Source organism: Scyliorhinus torazame, chromosome 2 (assembly GCF_047496885.1).
Source record: "Scyliorhinus torazame isolate Kashiwa2021f chromosome 2, sScyTor2.1, whole genome shotgun sequence".
NCBI classification, from domain to species: Eukaryota; Metazoa; Chordata; class Chondrichthyes; order Carcharhiniformes; family Scyliorhinidae; genus Scyliorhinus; species Scyliorhinus torazame.
Window position 1 is genome coordinate 199,003,612 of NC_092708.1, and position 22,422 is coordinate 199,026,033.

Consider the following 22,422-nt stretch of genomic DNA (forward strand, 5'->3'; position numbering starts at 1 on the left):
CCAGTGACTGTGCTATCTCCCTCCTGGACTGAGCCACCAACCTCTCTCGGCGCCACATTATCCAGTGCCTGGGTAATGCTGCTGACGGTCTCAGCCATGGCCTGCTGTGATTGGGCCACGCCCAGAAGTGCCGCTGCAATGTCCAGGTGGCTCAGGCACATGTTTGTGTGAGACGGCAACCCTGTCCTGGGTCTCGGCCAGCTCCTGCACAGAATACAACAGGCCTTGGACATGCTGAACCAGAGCCAAAACCGTCGCTTCCAATGCCTGCACCGTGGTCACCACCCGTGTAGTGTAGGCCTGGGTGGCACGCATTGTCAGCACCAACCTCTGCTGCTGCACCCGGTTGCATTCCCCCCAACTGTACCTGCAGGTCCTGGATGCTCGCCGACAATCCCTCATGTGGTCCCTGGCTCTGCGACTGTCCATTCCAGAAGCCTAAATCCCATCTGGATGGCAGCTGGTCCCTGGGGTAGGCCCGCCCTCCGAACGTCTGCCCCCTCGTGTGTTCCTACCTCCACCTGCTGTACCGGAGCATCTGTGTGGTGAGCACCAGATAGTGTCCCAGGAGCTCTCCGGGTGGGCATTGTCTGGGAGCAGGTGATGCCAGGAGTACCCACCCCATCACCAGCAGGTCCTGTAAGACACAAGGCAAGAAGCATGAATAGACTGCGGGCTGGGGGGTGGTGCCCATGTGAGTGAGGGGTGCTGTCAGGTGAATGTGGTATGGGGCTAGTGTTGGGGTGGGGTGGGCTAGCAGGTGGTGTAGGGGTGAGGGTGAGTGTTGTGTGGGGAGAGGGGGAGAGTTGACACACATGTCAAGGGAGCCGCAACTAAGCAGGGTCTCACTTCCTTGCCCGCGGTCAAAATCTACCTCAGCGACCTCCCTTGCCTCCGGGCTGCCGATCAAGTCCAGGGCCCTCTGCTCAGCCACAGTGAGGAGCCGCCAATCCGGCCGTCGCCCTCCTGTCTCCTCCTGCTCCCAACAGTTGTGTGAGGTCTTTTCCTGGGCATAGGCGGTGGGGGGGGGAGCGAAAACGACAGTGTTAGACAGTCCGATGCATGCAGCCCCGCGGGTGGGTAGCTGGTGGCCTCAGTGGCCACAGGTGGGTACCGACATGTGATGCAGCGTGTGGGTTCATCCTCCCCCCTGGTGGAGCGGAGCAGGTGTCGGGTTACGGGTGTGTGGGATGGGGGTTAGTGCCAGGAGTACAGTGCTGCCTACTCACCCTGGCCGCCCGAGTAGGTTGTGCCGTTTTTTACAGCACCGCTGGCTGGCCGGACAACGTTGCCCACGCCGCTGACTGCCTCTGCCACCTGCGCTCGGGCACGACAAACAGCGGCGGTTGGCTGCCTCTTTCCTGGGTCGGAGTACAGGGCCACCTCCCTCTCAATCACGGAATCCAGGAGGGTCTCGAGTTCTGCATCCGCGATCTTTGGTGCTGCTCTCCTCGCTGCCCCCTGCTGGCTGGGATGGTATGTGTGGGGAGTGAAGCGTGTATATGCAGCTGCAGCTTGTCAGCCTCCTGAGTGTCAATCGCAAACCCAGCAGATCTGGCACCATTTCTCATGAGAATCGATTGTGTTCCATGTGACGCCGGTGCTAGCCCCTTAACCATAGTGAACTCGGTACAGGTGTGGCACCAAGTTGCTGTCATGAAAGTCCACAAATCATGTGTCAGCATCAACACTTCGGACTGGATTCTCCAATTTTGAGGCAATGTCCAGAGTCCAGTGTCTAGTTTTACGATAAAATCGTTGGTGCCGCCCCCGCACCGATGCTCCGCCCGGTGGGGGGCTAGCAGCCGTGCCACCTAAAACTCTGGAACTTCCTGACATAAATGGCCGGAGAATGGCCGGGTCCGTGGACGCACATGGCCCCCCTGTACCCACCCTCGCCATTGCTGGACCAGCCCCACCAGTCCCTCCAGACCCTGCCGAAGCCCCCCAGCAGAACGGCTCCCCTCCCCAGTCTATGGCGGCGCTAGACACAGTCCGCAGCCGCCACACGAGTTTGACATAAACTCAGAGCACACGTGTCCCACTGCGTCGGGAACTCGGCCCATTGCGGGGGGAGCATCGGGGGAGGGCCTTCAGATGACGTCCTGAGGCCATCCCAATGGCGTGCCACGTACTGCCTGATCACGCCATTTTGTAGGGGGCGGAGTGTCTGAAAACAGGCGCCGCCCCCGATTTCAGCATCAAAAGGGATTCTCTGCCCAATCGCATTTCCCGATTTTGGCATCGGCAAGCGGAGAATCCCACCTTTAGTCTCAGGAACAGAGAATTACGCCCGCCCCTGATCTCTCCAAAGTTTGGCCTCTTGAGCCTCCCCAATTTCATCATTCCACTACTGGGGTCTGTGACTTCAGCTGTCCAGCCCTAAACTCTGGAATTCATTCAAAAAGACTTTACTTCTGTCTGTCCTCCTTAAAACCCACCTCTTCCACCAAGACCTGGAGTGCATTGGAACAGCTAAGTCTCGAGGACGGGGGTTTCAGGAGCAGACGAGCTGAATGGCAGAAGGGGGCAATGTTCTGGAAGGGAAAAGATAGTTTTGGTGATGGAACAGTTACATGGTTGGAAACACATCTCTGGGTCAAATAGGATGCCAAAATTGTGAATGGCCTGGTAGAGCTTCAGACTGAGGGCAGGTAGAGTCATGGAGTAATGGTGGGGACCAAAGACGATGGCTTTTATTTTCCCAGTATTAAGTTGAAGGACAAGCTGAGATGCTCTGAGGAAGAGAGGGAGACAAAGCCATAAGTGGCATCACTGATACCTGAAATCTGCTGCCTCCCACATATGTGCAAGAAAGAAGCAGTGTGGGAAACGCTGGCTGCAAGTTTCACTCATGAGAACGATAAGGCAGGATGAATATTAGATGCTACCTGAGTCAATTACAACAAGTGTGTGCAGTGCACATCCTGTGCCCTGTGTGACCGTTTCTGTGCATAGTCAGATGTCCAGGCCCCTCAGTCTGCCCTCTCTAATTATTCTTGGTCACACTAATGTTGCTTGCTGACTCGAGGCAGCCGATCCTGAATAACTTGATCTTCACCAAAAGAGGAAAAACTCCAAAATCACACCCAGGGTGCAAATACATTCCATTGTGCTGCACATGTAAAAAATCACTGCACGCTAGTCCATTTGTCATGTCCCTCTAACTTTTAATACACATCAGCTGACCTGTTCCTGCTGGCCACTGACCTCATGCTTGACTTCATCAGCTGCAGCTTTAGCTTCAGGATGTTCCTCAGTAATATCACGAGCTGTCAAAGTGGAGTTTTCTGCCTCCTCAGTGTCCTCCCTTTCATTCTCTACTCTTGCAATCGACGTTAATGAAGGTCGATACTTTGATAAATCCAGACTGAAACGTTTTCGTGAACCTTTCTAGATTTAAAAATAGAAAGATGGTTATTTTTAGCACTGCTGCACACAGTTTTCTCCAACTCCACACTATGAGATCCCATGTTGAACTAGATTGAACTGAGAGACAGAGTAACAGAATTTTTACAGCACGGAAAGAGACTCTTCGGCGCATCGCACCCATGTTGGCCATCAAGCACCTAAACCCATTTTTCAGGACCTGGCCCGCAGCCTTGTATGCTCTGGCACCTCTGTCCCATCTGGGGAATATTAACAAATTAAAGGAATTCAGAAGCCAAGGTAAATATCGAGCCTTGTGATTTTCACAGCTATCAATGTTATCACCATTTACTGGGCAATGCTTATTAACTGTGTACGTAAGCACATTTTATGAATCCATTTATTTAATATCTTGAGAATAGTGAGAGGAGATTTCTCTACTGGATGGATATCTTGCTTTTGGAGGCTGTTTGGATGAATACGTAATTAATTCAATAAGGTAAGGTTCCCACCAAGAGAAATGTTCAGAGAATCCAGGACAAGGAAGCCAGCAAATAACGATTTAGCGACTGATTCGTAAGCTTCTCGAGGCTCTTCTGCTGAGAAAATGAGGACCTCCACAAGCTCCCATTTACTCGGCATTGGCGTTACAGGGTGTGGAGGCAGCTCTCTCTCGAAGCAGAGCGATCAGATTGGCTCCTTGGGAGTTGAGATGGCACTGTTAGTCGGTGATAATAAAGCACTGAGGGCCGTTTAATGAGTGTGAGTCTATCTCATCTTCTATGTTGTGGAAGGCCCTTAAGGCGCTCATTATGGGGGAGATAATTTCCTGCAAGTTATCAAGGAATGGATTGGGAGGTGGAGCGGCAGAGGCTGGTGCATTCTATCTTTGAGGTGGACCGCCTGTACTCGCTTGCCCCGACACAGAGTTGCTGGCGAGTAGGAAAAATTTGCAGATACAATTTGAGCTCCTCTCAACGGGTAAGGCAGTCAGCCAGCTGCGGGGCTTGAGGGGGATGTGCTATGAAGACTAGGAGAAAACATTTACCAAACCAGCTGAGGCGGCTGGCTGCCTCCAGGGAGACGGTGCAAGTAAGGTTAATGCTGTGCTTGACGCCTTTTATTGAAGTCTTTGTAGATGGGAGCGCCCGGAGGAGAATTCACCCATGAAGCAGCTTTTGGAGGAATTGTGCTTCCTGGGGTGGAGAGGGGGAGAAGGGAGGAATTGGAATCCCTATTGGGCCCTGAGGAGATTATGAAATGTATTGGTTTAATGCCATTGGGTAAAGCTCTGGGCCCGGATGGATTACCCAATAAGCAAGGTAGATAATGGGGTTCCTGTAGATGTAGTATATCTGGACTTACGGGAAGCGTTTGATAAGGTGCCGCACAGAAGGTTAATTCACAAGATTAAATCACATGGGGTTAGGGGTCATTTATTAGCTTGGATAGAAGACTGGCTGACGGGCAGAAGACAGTCAGGATAAATGGGTCTGTTTCTGGACGACAAGATGTAACTAGTGGGGTGCCACAGGGTGTGGTCCTTGGGCGGCAGCTAATTGCAATCCATATTAATGACTTGGATACAGGGATAGAAGGTTCTACAGCCAAATTCACAGACGACTCAAAAATAGGTGGGATAGTAAGTTACAATGAGGAAATAAGAACCTTCCAAATTCATATACATAGGTTAGGGTAGTGGGCCAAAATGTGGCAGATGGAGTTTAAAGTGTGAGGTCATGAATTTTGGTCGGATAAATTGGACGGCAACTTATCATCTAAATGAGGAGAGACTTTGGGATGGTCCGATGCAGAGGGATCTGAAGGTCCTTGTTCATGAGTCACAGAAAACTAGAGTGCAGGTGCAGCAGATAATAAAGATAGTGAATGGAATGTTGGCATTGATAGCTAAAGGAATAGAGTGTAAAGGTAAGGAGGTTTTTTGCAATTGTACAAGTCATTGGTGAGACGACACCTGAATATTCTGCACAGTCCTGAGGAAAAATGTAGTGGCATTGGAGACAGTTGAGAGGAGGTTCGCTAGATTGATTCCAGCGATGAGGGTTTTTTTCAGAGATTGAACAGATTTGGCCGATACTCTCTGAAGTTTAGAAGAATGAGGGACATCAAACTGAGGTATGCAAGATGATAAATAGTATGGATAAATTAGACGTGGAGCTGATGCTTTCTCTTCTGGGGCATTCTAGATCGAGAGGCCATAGTCTTAGGATAAGTGGTAGCAAATTTAAAACAGATTTGAGGAGAAACTACTTCTGCCAAAGGGTTGTGAATCTGTGGAATTCGTTACCCCAGAGTGCGGTGGATGCTGGGCCAGAGAGTAAATTTAAGGAGGCGTGAGACAGATCTTTAATTGATAATGGGTTGACGGGCTATGGGGAGCGGGCAGGACAGTGGAGTTAAGGCCAGGATGAGATCAGCCATGATCAAATGGTGGAGCAGACTCCATGGGCCAAATGGCCTAATTCTGCTCCAATTTCGTTTGAACTTATGAACCCATTGAGTTCTACAAGAAATTTGTGGGGAGTTGACCCCACTGTTATTAGAAATGTTTAACGATTCCTTATCCCAAGGGGATTTTGCCAATTACACTGGCGCAGGCCTGGAGTTCCCGGATTTTCATAGAATTTACAGAGCAGAAGGAGGCCATTCGGCCCATCGAGTCTGCACCGGCTCTTGGAAAGAGCACCCCACCCAAGGTCAACACCGCCACCCTATCCCCATAACCCAGTAACCCCAGCCAACACTAAGGGCAATTTCGGACAGTAAGGGCAATTTATCATGGCCAATCCACCTAACCCGCACATCTTTGGACTGTGGGAGGAAACCGGAGCACCCGGAGGAAACCCACGCACACACGGGGAGGATGTGCAGACTCCGCACAGACAGTGACCCAAGCCAGAATCGAACCTGGGACCCTGAAGCTGTGAAGCAATTGTGCTATCCACAAGGCTACCGTGCTGCCCAAGGGCATGGGTCACCCTGGCGGTCTCAGCCATTTTGAAGGAGGAAAAGGACCCGACAGAATGTGGGTCACAGCTGGGTCACCTAGATATCAAAAAGGAGATGTTGGCGTCTTGAAAAGCTTTATGGTGGATTGGTACCCAGGGCCTCATGGTATCTACCCACCGGTCACCCTCCTTCCTACAACACCCTCCGTCATATATACCTGCCGCACTACCTGCCAGCCCTGAGTTGGCAGTAACACCGAGTCTGGTCCATGGGATGGAGGACGATGACAATCTGCCCTGCGATGAGCTCTGGTGCTCCACATCATCTGACAATGTCTGACTCCTGCCCACCGGAGCACTTTCCACCGTCCACCTGGGTGACCCATGCATGCGAGCTGGCCGTTCCATCACACTCTCCCATCGATACCCTGGGGTGGCGGTGGTGCGGATAGTCAGGGTGGGGGGGGGGTGGTAGGGAGCCCGGACCACCCACAATGTCCGCCATTCAACCCCCACCCCATCCTCTGGCCAGCCCAGACCAGCCACCCGTCACAACCATCCGGCAGAGCACCGAGACAGGTTGTAACAGTGATAATAGGTGTTTAATGTGAACAAATATGTACAGGTTTGTACCTTAGCCCCTATAACTCAACTGTGCACTGCACCTGTGACTATTTAACACATGTCTAACTTTCTGGCTTTACAGGCCCTAATGCTATGTCTAGGTGGTTCCCCAGATGGTATAGCAGGAGAGGAGGCAGCCTGCTGTGATTCCTGCCCTGCGACTTGGGTCCCTGTTGATGGGCGTCTTCTGGGGCGACTGGGCCTGGATAGGCCCGGCTGCTGCTCAGGTTTCCCAGGTGCTGTGGTGCCGCCCTGTTCTGATGCGCCAGGGACAGGGGTGGGGCGAGTCCGAAGTGCCGCAGTGTTCCGGCACCTCCCCTGTGGGAGTCACCGGCACGGGCCCCAGCACCTCCTCCTCTCTCGGGATGCCCGATGTCTCCTAGGCTTCTCCTTGGGATGGGGGTGCAAGCGGAGCTATTCCCTGATGCTCCCCCTGGTGCTGCCAGTCCTGGAGGCCCGCTTTGGTCTCGACCAGGGTCCACAGGCTCACAGCCTTGGAACACAGGGAGTGCACCATCTCCGTCTGGGACTGTGCCATATCACCCATTGACTGTGCCACCACCTTCTGGGTCTGTGTCACATCAGCCAGTGACTGTGCTATCTCCCTCCTGGACTGAGCCACCAACCTCTCTCGGCGCCACATTATCCAGTGCCTGGGTAATGCTGCTGGCGGTCTCAGCCATGGCCTGCTGTGATTGGGCCACGCCCAGAAGTGCCGCTGCAATGTCTCGTGGCTCAGGTACATGGTTGTGTGAGACGGCAACCCTGTCCTGGGTCTCGGCCAGCGCCTGCACAGAATACAGCAGGCCTTTGACATGCTGAACCATAGCCAAAACCGTCGCTTCCAATGCCTGCACCGTGGTCACCACCCGTGTAGTGTAGGCCTGGGTGGCACGCATTGTCAGCACCAACCTCTGCTGCTGCACCCGGTTGCATTCCCCCCAACTGTACCGCCAGGTCCTGGATGCTCGCCAACAATCCCTCATGTGGTCCCTGGCTCTGCGACTGTCCATTCCAGAAGCCTAAATCCCATCTGGATGGCAGCTGGTCCCTGGGGTAGGCCCGCCCTCCGAACGTCTGCCCCCTCGTGTGTTCCTACCTCCACCTGCTGTACCGGAGCATCTGTGTGGTGAGCACCAGATAGTGTCCCAGGAGCTCTCCGGGTGGGCATTGTCTGGGAGCAGGGGATGCCAGGAGTACCCACCCCATCACCAGCAGGTCCTGTAAGACACAAGGCAAGAAGCATGAATAGACTGCGGGCTGGACGGTGGTGCCCATGTGAGTGAGGGGTGCTGTCAGGTGAGAGTGGTATGGGGCTGGCGTTGGGGTGGTGTGGGCTTGCAGGTGGTGTAGGGGTGAGGGTGAGTGTTGTGTGGGGAGAGGGGGAAAGTTGACACACATGTCAAGGGAGCCGCAACGAAGCAGGGTCTCACTTCCTTGCCCGCGGTCGAAATCTACCTCAGCGACCTCCCTTGCCTCCGGGCTGCCGATCAAGTCCAGGGCCCTCTGCTCAGCCACAGTGAGGAGCCGCCAATCCGGCCGTCGCCCTCCTGTCTCCTCCTGCTCCCAACAGTTGTGTGAGGTCTTTTCCTGGGCATAGGCGGTGGGGGGGGGAACGAAAACGAGTGTTAGACAGTCCGACGCATACAGCCCCGCGCGCGGGTGGGTAGCTGGTGGCCTTAGTGGCCACATGTGGGTACCGACATGTGGTGCAGCGTGGGGGTTCATCCTCCCCCCTGGTGGAGCGGAGCAGGTGTCGGGTTACGGGTGTGTGGGATGGGGGTTAGTGCCAGGGGTACAGTGCTGCCTACTCACCCTGGCCGCCCGAGTAGGTTGTGCCGTTTTTTACAGCACCGCTGGCTGGCCGGACAATGTTGCCCACGCCGCTGACTGCTTCTGCCACCTGCGCTCGGGCACGACAAACAGCGGCGGTTGGCTGCCTCTTTCCTGGGTCGGAGTACAGGGTCATCTCCCTCTCAATCACGGAATCCAGGAGGGTCTCGAGTTCTGCATCCGCAAACTTTGGTGCTGCTCTCCTCGCTGCCACCTGCTGGCTGGGATGGTATGTGTGGGGAGTGAAGTGTGTATATGCAGCTGCAGCTTGTCAGCCTCCTGAGTGTCAATCGCGAACCCAGCAGATCCGGCATCATTTCTCATGAGAATCGATTGTGTTCCACGTGACGCCGGTGCTAGCCCCTTAACAATAGTGAACTCGGTCCAGGTGTGGCACCAAGTTGCTGTCATGAAAGTCCACCAATTATGTGTCGGCGTCAACACTTCGGGCTGGATTCTCCAATTTTGAGGCAATGTCCAGAGTCCAGTGTCTAGTTTTACGATAAAATCGTTGGTGCCGCCCCCGCACCGATGCTCCGCCCGGTGGGGGGCTAGCAGCCGTGCCACGTAAAACTCCGGAACTTCCCGACATAAATGGCCGGAGAATGGCCGGGTCCGTGGACGCACATGGCCCCCCTGTACCCACCCTCGCCATTGCTGGACCAGCCCCACCAGTCCCTCCAGACCCTGCCGAAGCCCCCCAGCAGAACGGCTCCCCTCTCCAGTCTATGGCGGTGCTAGACACAGTCCGCAGCCGCCACACGAGTTTGACATAAACTCAGAGCACACGTGTCCCACTGCGTCGGGAACTCGGCCCATTGCGGGGGGAGCATCGGGGGAGGGCCTTCAGATGACGTCCTGAGGCCATCCCAACGGCGTGCCACGTACTGCCTGATCACGCCATTTTGTAGGGGGCGGAGTGTCTGAAAACAGGCGCCGCCCCCGATTTCAGCATCAAAAGGGATTCTCTGCCCAATCGCATTTCCCGATTTTGGCATCGGCAAGCGGAGAATCCCACCTTTAGTCTCAGGAACAGAGAATTACGCCGGCCCCTGATCTCTCCAAATTCTGGCCTCTTGAGCCTCCCCAATTTCATCATTCCACTACTGGGGTCTGTGACTTCCGCTGTCCAGTCCTAAACTCTGGAATTCACTCATGAAAACTTTCCTTCTGTCTGTCCTCCTTAAAACCCACCTCTTCCACCAAGACCGGGACTGCATTGGAACAGCTAAGTCTAGAGGACGAGGGTTTCAGGAGCAGACGAGCTGAATGGCAGAAGGGGGCAATGTTCTGGAAGTGAAAAGATAGTTTTGGTGATGAAACAGTTACATGGTTGGAAACACATCTCTGGGTCAAATAGGATGCCAAAATTGTGAATGGCCTGGTAGAGCTTCAGACTGAGGGCAGGTAGAGTCATGGAGTAATGGTAGGTACCAAAATCGATGGCTTTTATTTTCCCAGTATTAAGTTGAAGGACAAGCTGAGATGCTCTGAGGAAGAGAGGGAGACAAAGCTATAAGTGGCATCACTAATACCTGAAATCTGCTGCCTCCCACATATGTGCATGAAAGAAGCAGTGTGGGAAACGCTGCCTGCAAGTTTCACTCATGAGAACGATAAGGCAGGATGAATATTAGATACTACCTGAGTCAATTACAACAAGTGTGTGCAGTGCACATCCTGTGCCCTGTGTGACCGTTTCTGTGCATAGTCAGATGTCCAGGCCCCTCAGTCTGCCCTCTCTAATTATTCTTGGTCACACTAATGTTGCTTGCTGACTCGAGGCAGCCGATCCTGAATAACTTGATCTTCACCAAAAGAGGAAAAACTCCAAAATCACACCCAAGGTGCAAATACATTCCATTGTGCTGCACATGTAAAAAATCACTGCACGCTAGTCCATTTGTCATGTCCCTCTAACTTTTAATACACATCAGCTGACCTGTTCCTGCTGGCCACTGACCTCATGCTTGACTTCATCAGCTGCAGCTTTAGCTTCAGGATGTTCCTCAGTAATATCACGAGCTGTCAAAGTGGAGTTTTCTGCCTCCTCAGTGTCCTCCCTTTCATTCTCTACTCTTGCAATCGACGTTAATGAAGGTCTATACTTTGATAAATCCAGACTGAAACGTTTTTGTGAACCTTTCTAGATTTAAAAATAGAAAGATGGTTATTTTTAGCACTGCTGCACACAGTTTTCTCCAACTCTCCCATGTTGAACTAGATTGAACTGAGAGACAGAGTAACAGAATTTTTACAGCACGGAAAGAGACTCTTCGGCGCATCGCACCCATGTTGGCCATCAAGCACCTAAACCCATTTTTCAGGACCTGGCCCGCAGCCTTGTATGCTCTGGCACCTCTGTCCCATCTGGGGAATATTAACAAATTAAAGGAATTCAGAAGCCAAGGTAAATATCGAGCCTTGTGATTTTCACAGCTATCAATGTTATCACCATTTACTGGGCAATGCTTATTAACTGTGTACGTAAGCACATTTTATGAATCCATTTATTTAATATCTTGAGAATAGTGAGAGGAGATTTCTCTACTGGATGGATATCTTGCTTTTGGAGGCTGTTTGGATGAAAACGTAATTAATTCAATAAGGTAAGGTTCCCACCAAGAGAAATGTTCAGAAAATCCAGGACAAGGAAGCCAGCAAATAACGATTTAGCGACTGATTCGTAAGCTTCTCGAGGCTCTTCTGCTGAGAAAATGAGGACCTCCACAAGCTCCCATTTACTCGGCATTGGCGTTACAGGGTGTGGAGGCAGCTCTCTCTCGAAGCAGAGCGATCAGATTGGCTCCTTGGGAGTTGAGATGGCACTGTTAGTCGGTGATAATAAAGCACTGAGGGCCGTTTAATGAGTGTGAGTCTATCTCATCTTCTATGTTGTGGAAGGCCCTTAAGGCGCTCATTATGGGGGAGATAATTTCCTGCAAGTCATCAAGGAATGGATTGGGAGGTGGAGCGGCAGAGGCTGGTGCATTCTATCTTTGAGGTGGACCGCCTGTACTCGCTTGCCCCGACACAGAGTTGCTGGCGAGTAGGAAAAATTTGCAGATACAATTTGAGCTCCTCTCAACGGGTAAGGCAGTCAGCCAGCTGCGGGGCTTGAGGGGGATGTGCTATGAAGACTAGGAGAAAACATTTACCAAACCAGCTGAGGCGGCTGGCTGCCTCCAGGGAGACGGTGCAAGTAAGGTTAATGCTGTGCTTGACGCCTTTTATTGAAGTCTTTGTAGATGGGAGCGCCCGGAGGAGAATTCACCCATGAAGCAGCTTTTGGAGGAATTGTGCTTCCTGGGGTGGAGAGGGGGAGAAGGGAGGAATTGGAATCCCTATTGGGCCCTGAGGAGATTATGAAATGTATTGGTTTAATGCCATTGGGTAAAGCTCTGGGCCCGGATGGATTACCCAATAAGCAAGGTAGATAATGGGGTTCCTGTAGATGTAGTATATCTGGACTTACGGGAAGCGTTTGATAAGGTGCCGCACAGAAGGTTAATTCACAAGATTAAATCACATGGGGTTAGGGGTCATTTATTAGCTTGGATAGAAGACTGGCTGACGGGCAGAAGACAGTCAGGATAAATGGGTCTGTTTCTGGACGACAAGATGTAACTAGTGGGGTGCCACACGGTGTGGTCCTTGGGCGGCAGCTAATTGCAATCCATATTAATGACTTGGATACAGGGATAGAAGGTTCTACAGCCAAATTCACAGACAACTCATAAATAGGTGGGATAGTAAGTTACAATATGGAAATAAGAACCTTCCAAATTCATATACATAGGTTAGGTTAGTGGGCCAAAATGTGGCAGATGGAGTTTAAAGTGTGAGGTCATGAATTTTGGTCGGATAAATTGGACGGCAACTTATCATCTAAATGAGGAGAGACTTTGGGATGGTCCGATGCAGAGGGATCTGAAGGTCCTTGTTCATGAGTCACAGAAAACTAGAGTGCAGGTGCAGCAGATAATAAAGATAGTGAATGGAATGTTGGCATTTACAGCTAAAGGAATAGAGTGTAAAGGTAAGGAGGTTTTTTGCAATTGTACAAGTCATTGGTGAGACTACACCTGAATATTCTGCACAGTCCTGAGGAAAAATGTAGTGGCATTGGAGACAGTTGAGAGGAGGTTCGCTAGATTGATTCCAGCGATGAGGGTTTTTTTCAGAGATTGAACAGATTTGGCCGATACTCTCTGAAGTTTAGAAGAATGAGGGACATCAAACTGAGGTATGCAAGATGATAAATAGTATGGATAAATCAGACGTGGATCTGATGCTTTCTCTTCTGGGGCATTCTAGATCGAGAGGCCATAGTCTTAGGATAAGTGGTAGCAAATTTAAAACAGATTTGAGGAGAAACTACTTCTGCCAAAGGGTTGTGAATCTGTGGAATTCGTTACCCCAGAGTGCGGTGGATGCTGGGCCAGAGAGTAAATTTAAGGAGGCGTGAGACAGATCTTTAATTGATAATGGGTTGACGGGCTATGGGGAGCGGGCAGGACAGTGGAGTTAAGGCCAGGATGAGATCAGCCATGATCAAATGGTGGAGCAGACTCCATGGGCCAAATGGCCTAATTCTGCTCCAATTTCGTTTGAACTTATGAACCCATTGAGTTCTACAAGAAATTTGTGGGGAGTTGACCCCACTGTTATTAGAAATGTTTAACGATTCCTTATCCCAAGGGGATTTTGCCAATTACACTGGCGCAGGCCTGGAGTTCCCGGATTTTCATAGAATTTACAGAGCAGAAGGAGGCCATTCGGCCCATCGAGTCTGCACCGGCTCTTGGAAAGAGCACCCCACCCAAGGTCAACACCGCCACCCTATCCCCATAACCCAGTAACCCCACCCAACACTAAGGGCAATTTCGGACAGTAAGGGCAATTTATCATGGCCAATCCACCTAACCCGCACATCTTTGGACTGTGGGAGGAAACCGGAGCACCCGGAGGAAACCCACGCACACACGGGGAGGATGTGCAGACTCCGCACAGACAGTGACCCAAGCCAGAATCGAACCTGGGACCCTGGAGCTGTGAAGCAATTGTGCTATCCACAAGGCTACCGTGCTGCCCCACGGGCATGGGTCACCCTGGCGGTCTCAGCCATTTTGAAGGAGGAAAAGGACCCGACAGAATGTGGGTCACAGCTGGGTCACGTAGATATCAAAAAGGAGATGTTGGCGTCTTGAAAAGCTTTATGGTGGATTGGTACCCAGGGCCTCATGGTATCTACCCACCGGTCACCCTCCTTCCTACAACACCCTCCGTCATATATACCTGCCGCACTACCTGCCAGCCCTGAGTTGGCAGTAACACCGAGTCTGGTCCATGGGATGGAGGACGATGACAATCTGCCCTGCGATGAGCTCTGGTGCTCCACATCATCTGACAATGTCTGACTCCTGCCCACCGGAGCACTTTCCACCGTCCACCTGGGTGACCCATGCATGCGAGCTGGCCGTTCCATCACACTCTCCCATCGATACCCTGGGGTGGCGGTGGTGCGGATAGTCAGGGTGGGGGGGGGGTGGTAGGGAGCCCGGACCACCCACAATGTCCGCCATTCAACCCCCACCCCATTCTCTGGCCAGCCCAGACCAGCCACCCGTCACAACCATCCGGCAGAGCACCGAGACAGGTTGTAACAGTGATAATAGGTGTTTAATGTGAACAAATATGTACAGGTTTGTACCTTAGCCCCTATAACTCAACTGTGCACTGCACCTGTGACTATTTAACACATGTCTAACTTTCTGGCTTTACAGGCCCTAATGCTATGTCTAGGTGGTTCCCCAGATGGTATAGCAGGAGAGGAGGCAGCCTGCTGTGATTCCTGCCCTGCGACTTGGGTCCCTGTTGATGGGCGTCTTCTGGGGCGACTGGGCCTGGATAGGCCCGGCTGCTGCTCAGGTTTCCCAGGTGCTGTGGTGCCGCCCTGTTCTGATGCGCCAGGGACAGGGGTGGGGCGAGTCCGAAGTGCCGCAGTGTTCCGGCACCTCCCCTGTGGGAGTCACCGGCACGGGCCCCAGCACCTCCTCCTCTCTCGGGATGCCCGATGTCTCCTAGGCTTCTCCTTGGGATGGGGGTGCAAGCGGAGCTATTCCCTGATGCTCCCCCTGGTGCTGCCAGTCCTGGAGGCCCGCTTTGGTCTCGACCAGGGTCCACAGGCTCACAGCCTTGGAACACAGGGAGTGCACCATCTCCGTCTGGGACTGTGCCATATCACCCATTGACTGTGCCACCACCTTCTGGGTCTGTGTCACATCAGCCAGTGACTGTGCTATCTCCCTCCTGGACTGAGCCACCAACATCTCTCGGCGCCACATTATCCAGTGCCTGGGTAATGCTGCTGGCGGTCTCAGCCATGGCCTGCTGTGATTGGGCCATGCGCAGAAGTGCCGCTGCAATGTCTCGTGGCTCAGGTACATGGTTGTGTGAGACGGCAACCCTGTCCTGGGTCTCGGCCAGCGCCTGCACAGAATACAGCAGGCCTTTGACATGCTGAACCATAGCCAAAACCGTCGCTTCCAATGCCTGCACCGTGGTCACCACCCGTGTAGTGTAGGCCTGGGTGGCACGCATTGTCAGCACCAACCTCTGCTGCTGCACCTGGTTGCATTCCCCCCAACTGTACCGCCAGGTCCTGGATGCTCGCCAACAATCCCTCATGTGGTCCCTGGCTCTGCGACTGTCCATTCCAGAAGCCTAAATCCCATCTGGATGGCAGCTGGTCCCTGGGGTAGGCCCGCCCTCCGAACGTCTGCCCCCTCGTGTGTTCCTACCTCCACCTGCTGTACCGGAGCATCTGTGTGGTGAGCACCAGATAGTGTCCCAGGAGCTCTCCGGGTGGGCATTGTCTGGGAGCAGGGGATGCCAGGAGTACCCACCCCATCACCAGCAGGTCCTGTAAGACACAAGGCAAGAAGCATGAATAGACTGCGGGCTGGACGGTGGTGCCCATGTGAGTGAGGGGTGCTGTCAGGTGAGAGTGGTATGGGGCTGGCGTTGGGGTGGTGTGGGCTTGCAGGTGGTGTAGGGGTGAGGGTGAGTGTTGTGTGGGGAGAGGGGGAAAGTTGACACACATGTCAAGGGAGCCGCAACGAAGCAGGGTCTCACTTCCTTGCCCGCGGTCGAAATCTACCTCAGCGACCTCCCTTGCCTCCGGGCTGCCGATCAAGTCCAGGGCCCTCTGCTCAGCCACAGTGAGGAGCCGCCAATCCGGCCGTCGCCCTCCTGTCTCCTCCCGCTCCCAACAGTTGTGTGAGGTCTTTTCCTGGGCATAGGCGGTGGGGGGGGGAACGAAAACGAGTGTTAGACAATCCGACGCATACAGCCCCGCGGGAGGGTAGCTGGTGGCCTTAGTGGCCACATGTGGGTACCGACATGTGGTGCAGCGTGGGGGTTCATCCTCCCCCCTGGTGGAGCGGAGCAGGTGTCGGGTTATGGGTGTGTGGGATGGGGGTTAGTGCCAGGAGTACAGTGCTGCCTACTCACCCTGGCCGCCCGAGTAGGTTGTGCCGTTTTTTACAGCACCGCTGGCTGGCCGGACAATGTTGCCCACGCCGCTGACTGCCTCTGCCACCTGCGCTCGGGCACGACAAACAGCGGCGGTTGGCTGCCTCTTTCCTGGGTCGGAGTACAGGGCCATCTCCCTCTCAATCACGGAATCCAGGAGGGTCTCGAGTTCTGCATCCGCGAACTTTGGTGCTGCTCTCCTCGCTGCCACCTGCTGGCTGGGATGGTGTGTGTGGGGAGTGAAGTGTGTATATGCAGCTGCAGCTTGTCAGCCTCCTGAGTGTCAATCGCGAACCCAGCAGATCCGGCACCATTTCTCATGAGAATCGATTGTGTTCCATGTGACGCCGGTGCTAGACCCTTAACAATAGTGAACTCGGTCCAGGTGTGGCACCAAGTTGCTGTCATGAAAGTCCACCAATTATGTGTCGGCGTCAACACTTCGGGCTGGATTCTCCAATTTTGAGGCAATGTCCAGAGTCCAGTGTCTAGTTTTACGATAAAATCGTTGGTGCCGCCCCCGCACCGATGCTCCGCCCGGTGGGGGGCTAGCAGCCGTGCCACGTAAAACTCCGGAACTCCCCGACATAAATGGCCGGAGAATGGCTGGGTCCGTGGACGCACATGGCCCCCCTGTACCCACCCTCGCCATTGCTGGACCAGCCCCACCAGTCCCTCCAGACCCTGCCGAAGCCCCCCAGCAGAACGGCTCCCCTCTCCAGTCTATGGCGGCGCTAGACACAGTCCGCAGCCGCCACACGAGTTTGACATAAACTCAGAGCACACGTGTCCCACTGCGTCGGGAACTCGGCCCATTGCGGGGGGAGCATCGGGGGAGGGCCTTCAGATGACGTCCTGAGGCCATCCCAATGGCGTGCCACGTACTGCCTGATCACGCCATTTTGTAGGGGGCGGAGTGTCTGAAAACAGGCGCCGCTCCCGATTTCAGCATCAAAAGGGATTCTCTGCCCAATCGCATTTCCCGATTTTGGCATCGGCAAGCGGAGAATCCCACCTTTAGTCTCAGGAACAGAGAATTACGCCCGCTCCTGATCTCTCCAAATCTTGGCCTCTTGAGCCTCCCCAATTTCATCATTCCACTACTGGGGTCTGTGACTTCAGCTGTCCAGCCCTAAACTCTGGAATTCAATCGAAAATACTTTACTTCTGTCTGTCCTCCTTAAAACCCACCTCTTCCACCAAGACCGGGACTGCATTGGAACAGCTAAGTCGAGAGGACGAGGGTTTCAGGAGCAGACGAGCTGAATGGCAGAAGGGGGCAATGTTCTGGAAGTGAAAAGATAGTTTTGGTGATGGAACAGTTACATGGTTGGAAACACATCTCTGGGTCAAATAGGATGCCAAAATTGTGAATGGCCTGGTAGAGCTTCAGACTGAGGGCAGGTAGAGTCATGGAGTAATGGTGGGGACCAAAGACGATGGCTTTTAATTACCCAGTATTAAGTTGAAGGACAAGCTGAGATGCTCTGAGGAAGAGAGGGAGACAAAGCTATAAGTGGCATCACTAATACCTGAAATCTGCTGCCTCCCACATATGTGCAAGAAAGAAACAGTGTGGGAAACACTGGCTGCAAGTTTCACTCATGAGAACGATAAGGCAGGATGAATATTAGATGCTACCTGAGTCAATTACAACAAGTGTGTGCAGTGCACATCCTGTGCCCTGTGTGACCGTTTCTGTGCATGGTCAGATGTCCAGGCCCCTCAGTCTGCCCTCTCTAATTATTCTTGGTCACACTAATGTTGCTTGCTGACTCGAGGCAGCCGATCCTGAATAACTTGATCTTCACCAAAAGAGGAAAAACTCCAAAATCACACCCAGGGTGCAAATACATTCCATTGTGCTGCACATGTAAAAAATCACTGCACGCTAGTCCATTTGTCATGTCCCTCTAACTTTTAATACACATCAGCTGACCTGTTCCTGCTGGCCACTGTCCTCATGCTTGACTTCATCAGCTGCAGCTTTAGCTTCAGGATGTTCCTCAGTAATATCACGAGCTGTCAAAGTGGAGTTTTCTGCCTCCTCAGTGTCCTCCCTTTCATTCTCTACTCTTGCAATCGACGTTAATGAAGGTCGATACTTTGATAAATCCAGACTGAAACGTTTTTGTGAACCTTTCTAGATTTAAAAATAGAAAGATAGTTATTTTTAGCACTGCTGCACACAGTTTTCTCCAACTCCACACTATGAGTTCCCATGTTGAACTAGATTGAACTGAGAGACAGAGTAACAGAATTTTTACAGCACGGAAAGAGACTCTTCGGCGCATCGCACCCATGTTGGCCATCAAGCACCTAAACCCATTTTTCAGGACCTGGCCCGCAGCCTTGTATGCTCTGGCACCTCTGTCCCATCTGGGGAATATTTACAAATTAAAGGAATTCAGAAGCCAAGGTAAATATCGAGCCTTGTGATTTTCACAGCTATCAATGTTATCGCCATTTACTGGGCAATGCTTATTAACTGTGTACGTAAGCACATTTTATGAATCCATTTATTTAATATCTTGAGAATAGTGAGAGGAGATTTCTCTACTGGATGGATATCTTGCTTTTGGAGGCTGTTTGGATGAAAACGTAATTAATTCAATAAGGTAAGGTTCCCACCAAGAGAAATGTTCAGAAAATCCAGGACAAGGAAGCCAGCAAATAACGATTTAGCGACTGATTCGTAAGCTTCTCGAGGCTCTTCTGCTGAGAAAATGAGGACCTCCACAAGCTCCCATTTACTCGGCATTGGCGTTACAGGGTGTGGAGGCAGCTCTCTCTCGAAGCAGAGCGATCAGATTGGCTCCTTGGGAGTTGAGATGGCACTGTTAGTCGGTGATAATAAAGCACTGAGGGCCGTTTAATGAGTGTGCGTCTATCTCATCTTCTATGTTGTGGAAGGCCCTTAAGGCGCTCATTATGGGGGAGATAATTTCCTGCAAGTCATCAAGGAATGGATTGGGAGGTGGAGCGGCAGAGGCTGGTGCATTCTATCTTTGAGGTGGACCGCCTGTACTCGCTTGCCCCGACACAGAGTTGCTGACAGGAAAAATTTGCAGATACAATTTGAGCTCCTCTCAACGGGTAAGGCAGTCAGCCAGCTGCGGGGCTTGAGGGGGATGTGCTATGAAGACTAGGAGAAAACATTTACCAAACCAGCTGAGGCGGCTGGCTGCCTCCAGGGAGACGGTGCAAGTAAGGTTAATGCTGTGCTTGACGCCTTTTATTGAAGTCTTTGTAGATGGGAGCGCCCGGAGGAGAATTCACCCATGAAGCAGCTTTTGGAGGAATTGTGCTTCCTGGGGTGGAGAGGGGGAGAAGGGAGGAATTGGAATCCCTATTGGGCCCTGAGGAGATTATGAAATGTATTGGTTTAATGCCATTGGGTAAAGCTCTGGGCCCGGATGGATTACCCAATAAGCAAGGTAGATAATGGGGTTCCTGTAGATGTAGTATATCTGGACTTACGGGAAGCGTTTGATAAGGTGCCGCACAGAAGGTTAATTCACAAGATTAAATCACATGGGGTTAGGCGTCATTTATTAGCTTGGATAGAAGACTGGCTGACGGGCAGAAGACAGTCAGGATAAATGGGTCTGTTTCTGGACGACAAGATGTAACTAGTGGGGTGCCACACGGTGTGGTCCTTGGGCGGCAGCTAATTGCAATCCATATTAATGACTTGGATACAGGGATAGAAGGTTCTACAGCCAAATTCACAGACAACTCATAAATAGGTGGGATAGTAAGTTACAATATGGAAATAAGAACCTTCCAAATTCATATACATAGGTTAGGTTAGTGGGCCAAAATGTGGCAGATGGAGTTTAAAGTGTGAGGTCATGAATTTTGGTCGGATAAATTGGACGGCAACTTATCATCTAAATGAGGAGAGACTTTGGGATGGTCCGATGCAGAGGGATCTGAAGGTCCTTGTTCATGAGTCACAGAAAACTAGAGTGCAGGTGCAGCAGATAATAAAGATAGTGAATGGAATGTTGGCATTTGCAGCTAAAGGAATAGAGTGTAAAGGTAAGGAGGTTTTTTGCAATTGTACAAGTCATTGGTGAGACTACACCTGAATATTCTGCACAGTCCTGAGGAAAAATGTAGTGGCATTGGAGACAGTTGAGAGGAGGTTCGCTAGATTGATTCCAGCGATGAGGGTTTTTTTCAGAGATTGAACAGATTTGGCCGATACTCTCTGAAGTTTAGAAGAATGAGGGACATCAAACTGAGGTATGCAAGATGATAAATAGTATGGATAAATCAGACGTGGATCTGATGCTTTCTCTTCTGGGGCATTCTAGATCGAGAGGCCATAGTCTTAGGATAAGTGGTAGCAAATTTAAAACAGATTTGAGGAGAAACTACTTCTGCCAAAGGGTTGTGAATCTGTGGAATTCGTTACCCCAGAGTGCGGTGGATGCTGGGCCAGAGAGTAAATTTAAGGAGGCGTGAGACAGATCTTTAATTGATAATGGGTTGACGGGCTATGGGGAGCGGGCAGGACAGTGGAGTTAAGGCCAGGATGAGATCAGCCATGATCAAATGGTGGAGCAGACTCCATGGGCCAAATGGCCTAATTCTGCTCCAATTTCGTTTGAACTTATGAACCCATTGAGTTCTACAAGAAATTTGTGGGGAGTTGACCCCACTGTTATTAGAAATGTTTAACGATTCCTTATCCCAAGGGGATTTTGCCAATTACACTGGCGCAGGCCTGGAGTTCCCGGATTTTCATAGAATTTACAGAGCAGAAGGAGGCCATTCGGCCCATCGAGTCTGCACCGGCTCTTGGAAAGAGCACCCCACCCAAGGTCAACACCGCCACCCTATCCCCATAACCCAGTAACCCCACCCAACACTAAGGGCAATTTCGGACAGTAAGGGCAATTTATCATGGCCAATCCACCTAACCCGCACATCTTTGGACTGTGGGAGGAAACCGGAGCACCCGGAGGAAACCCACGCACACACGGGGAGGATGTGCAGACTCCGCACAGACAGTGACCCAAGCCAGAATCGAACCTGGGACCCTGGAGCTGTGAAGCAATTGTGCTATCCACAAGGCTACCGTGCTGCCCCACGGGCATGGGTCACCCTGGCGGTCTCAGCCATTTTGAAGGAGGAAAAGGACCCGACAGAATGTGGGTCACAGCTGGGTCACGTAGATATCAAAAAGGAGATGTTGGCGTCTTGAAAAGCTTTATGGTGGATTGGTACCCAGGGCCTCATGGTATCTACCCACCGGTCACCCTCCTTCCTACAACACCCTCCGTCATATATACCTGCCGCACTACCTGCCAGCCCTGAGTTGGCAGTAACACCGAGTCTGGTCCATGGGATGGAGGACGATGACAATCTGCCCTGCGATGAGCTCTGGTGCTCCACATCATCTGACAATGTCTGACTCCTGCCCACCGGAGCACTTTCCACCGTCCACCTGGGTGACCCATGCATGCGAGCTGGCCGTTCCATCACACTCTCCCATCGATACCCTGGGGTGGCGGTGGTGCGGATAGTCAGAGTGGGGGGGGGGTGGTAGGGAGCCCGGACCACCCACAATGTCCGCCATTCAACCCCCACCCCATTCTCTGGCCAGCCCAGACCAGCCACCCGTCACAACCATCCGGCAGAGCACCGAGACAGGTTGTAACAGTGATAATAGGTGTTTAATGTGAACAAATATGTACAGGTTTGTACCTTAGCCCCTATAACTCAACTGTGCACTGCACCTGTGACTATTTAACACATGTCTAACTTTCTGGCTTTACAGGCCCTAATGCTATGTCTAGGTGGTTCCCCAGATGGTATAGCAGGAGAGGAGGCAGCCTGCTGTGATTCCTGCCCTGCGACTTGGGTCCCTGTTGATGGGCGTCTTCTGGGGCGACTGGGCCTGGATAGGCCCGGCTGCTGCTCAGGTTTCCCAGGTGCTGTGGTGCCGCCCTGTTCTGATGCGCCAGGGACAGGGGTGGGGCGAGTCCGAAGTGCCGCAGTGTTCCGGCACCTCCCCTGTGGGAGTCACCGGCACGGGCCCCAGCACCTCCTCCTCTCTCGGGATGCCCGATGTCTCCTA

General features: G+C 52.3%; 1 protein-coding gene across 8 annotated transcripts in view; it reads right to left on the reverse strand.

The window, feature by feature from the left end:
- The window catches only part of LOC140395077 (uncharacterized), a 659,825-nt gene that overhangs the window by 34,448 nt on the left and 602,955 nt on the right, over nt 1-22,422 (reverse strand). For all 8 annotated transcript variants that reach the window (XM_072482474.1, XM_072482512.1, XM_072482492.1 and 5 more), the window contains 3 exons: nt 18,271-18,474; nt 10,759-10,941; nt 3,211-3,393 (listed from right to left, as the gene is read on the reverse strand). In XM_072482474.1, the coding sequence (XP_072338575.1) occupies nt 3,211-3,393; nt 10,759-10,941; nt 18,271-18,474 (570 nt within the window). The remainder of the gene's footprint in view (nt 1-3,210; nt 3,394-10,758; nt 10,942-18,270; nt 18,475-22,422) is intronic.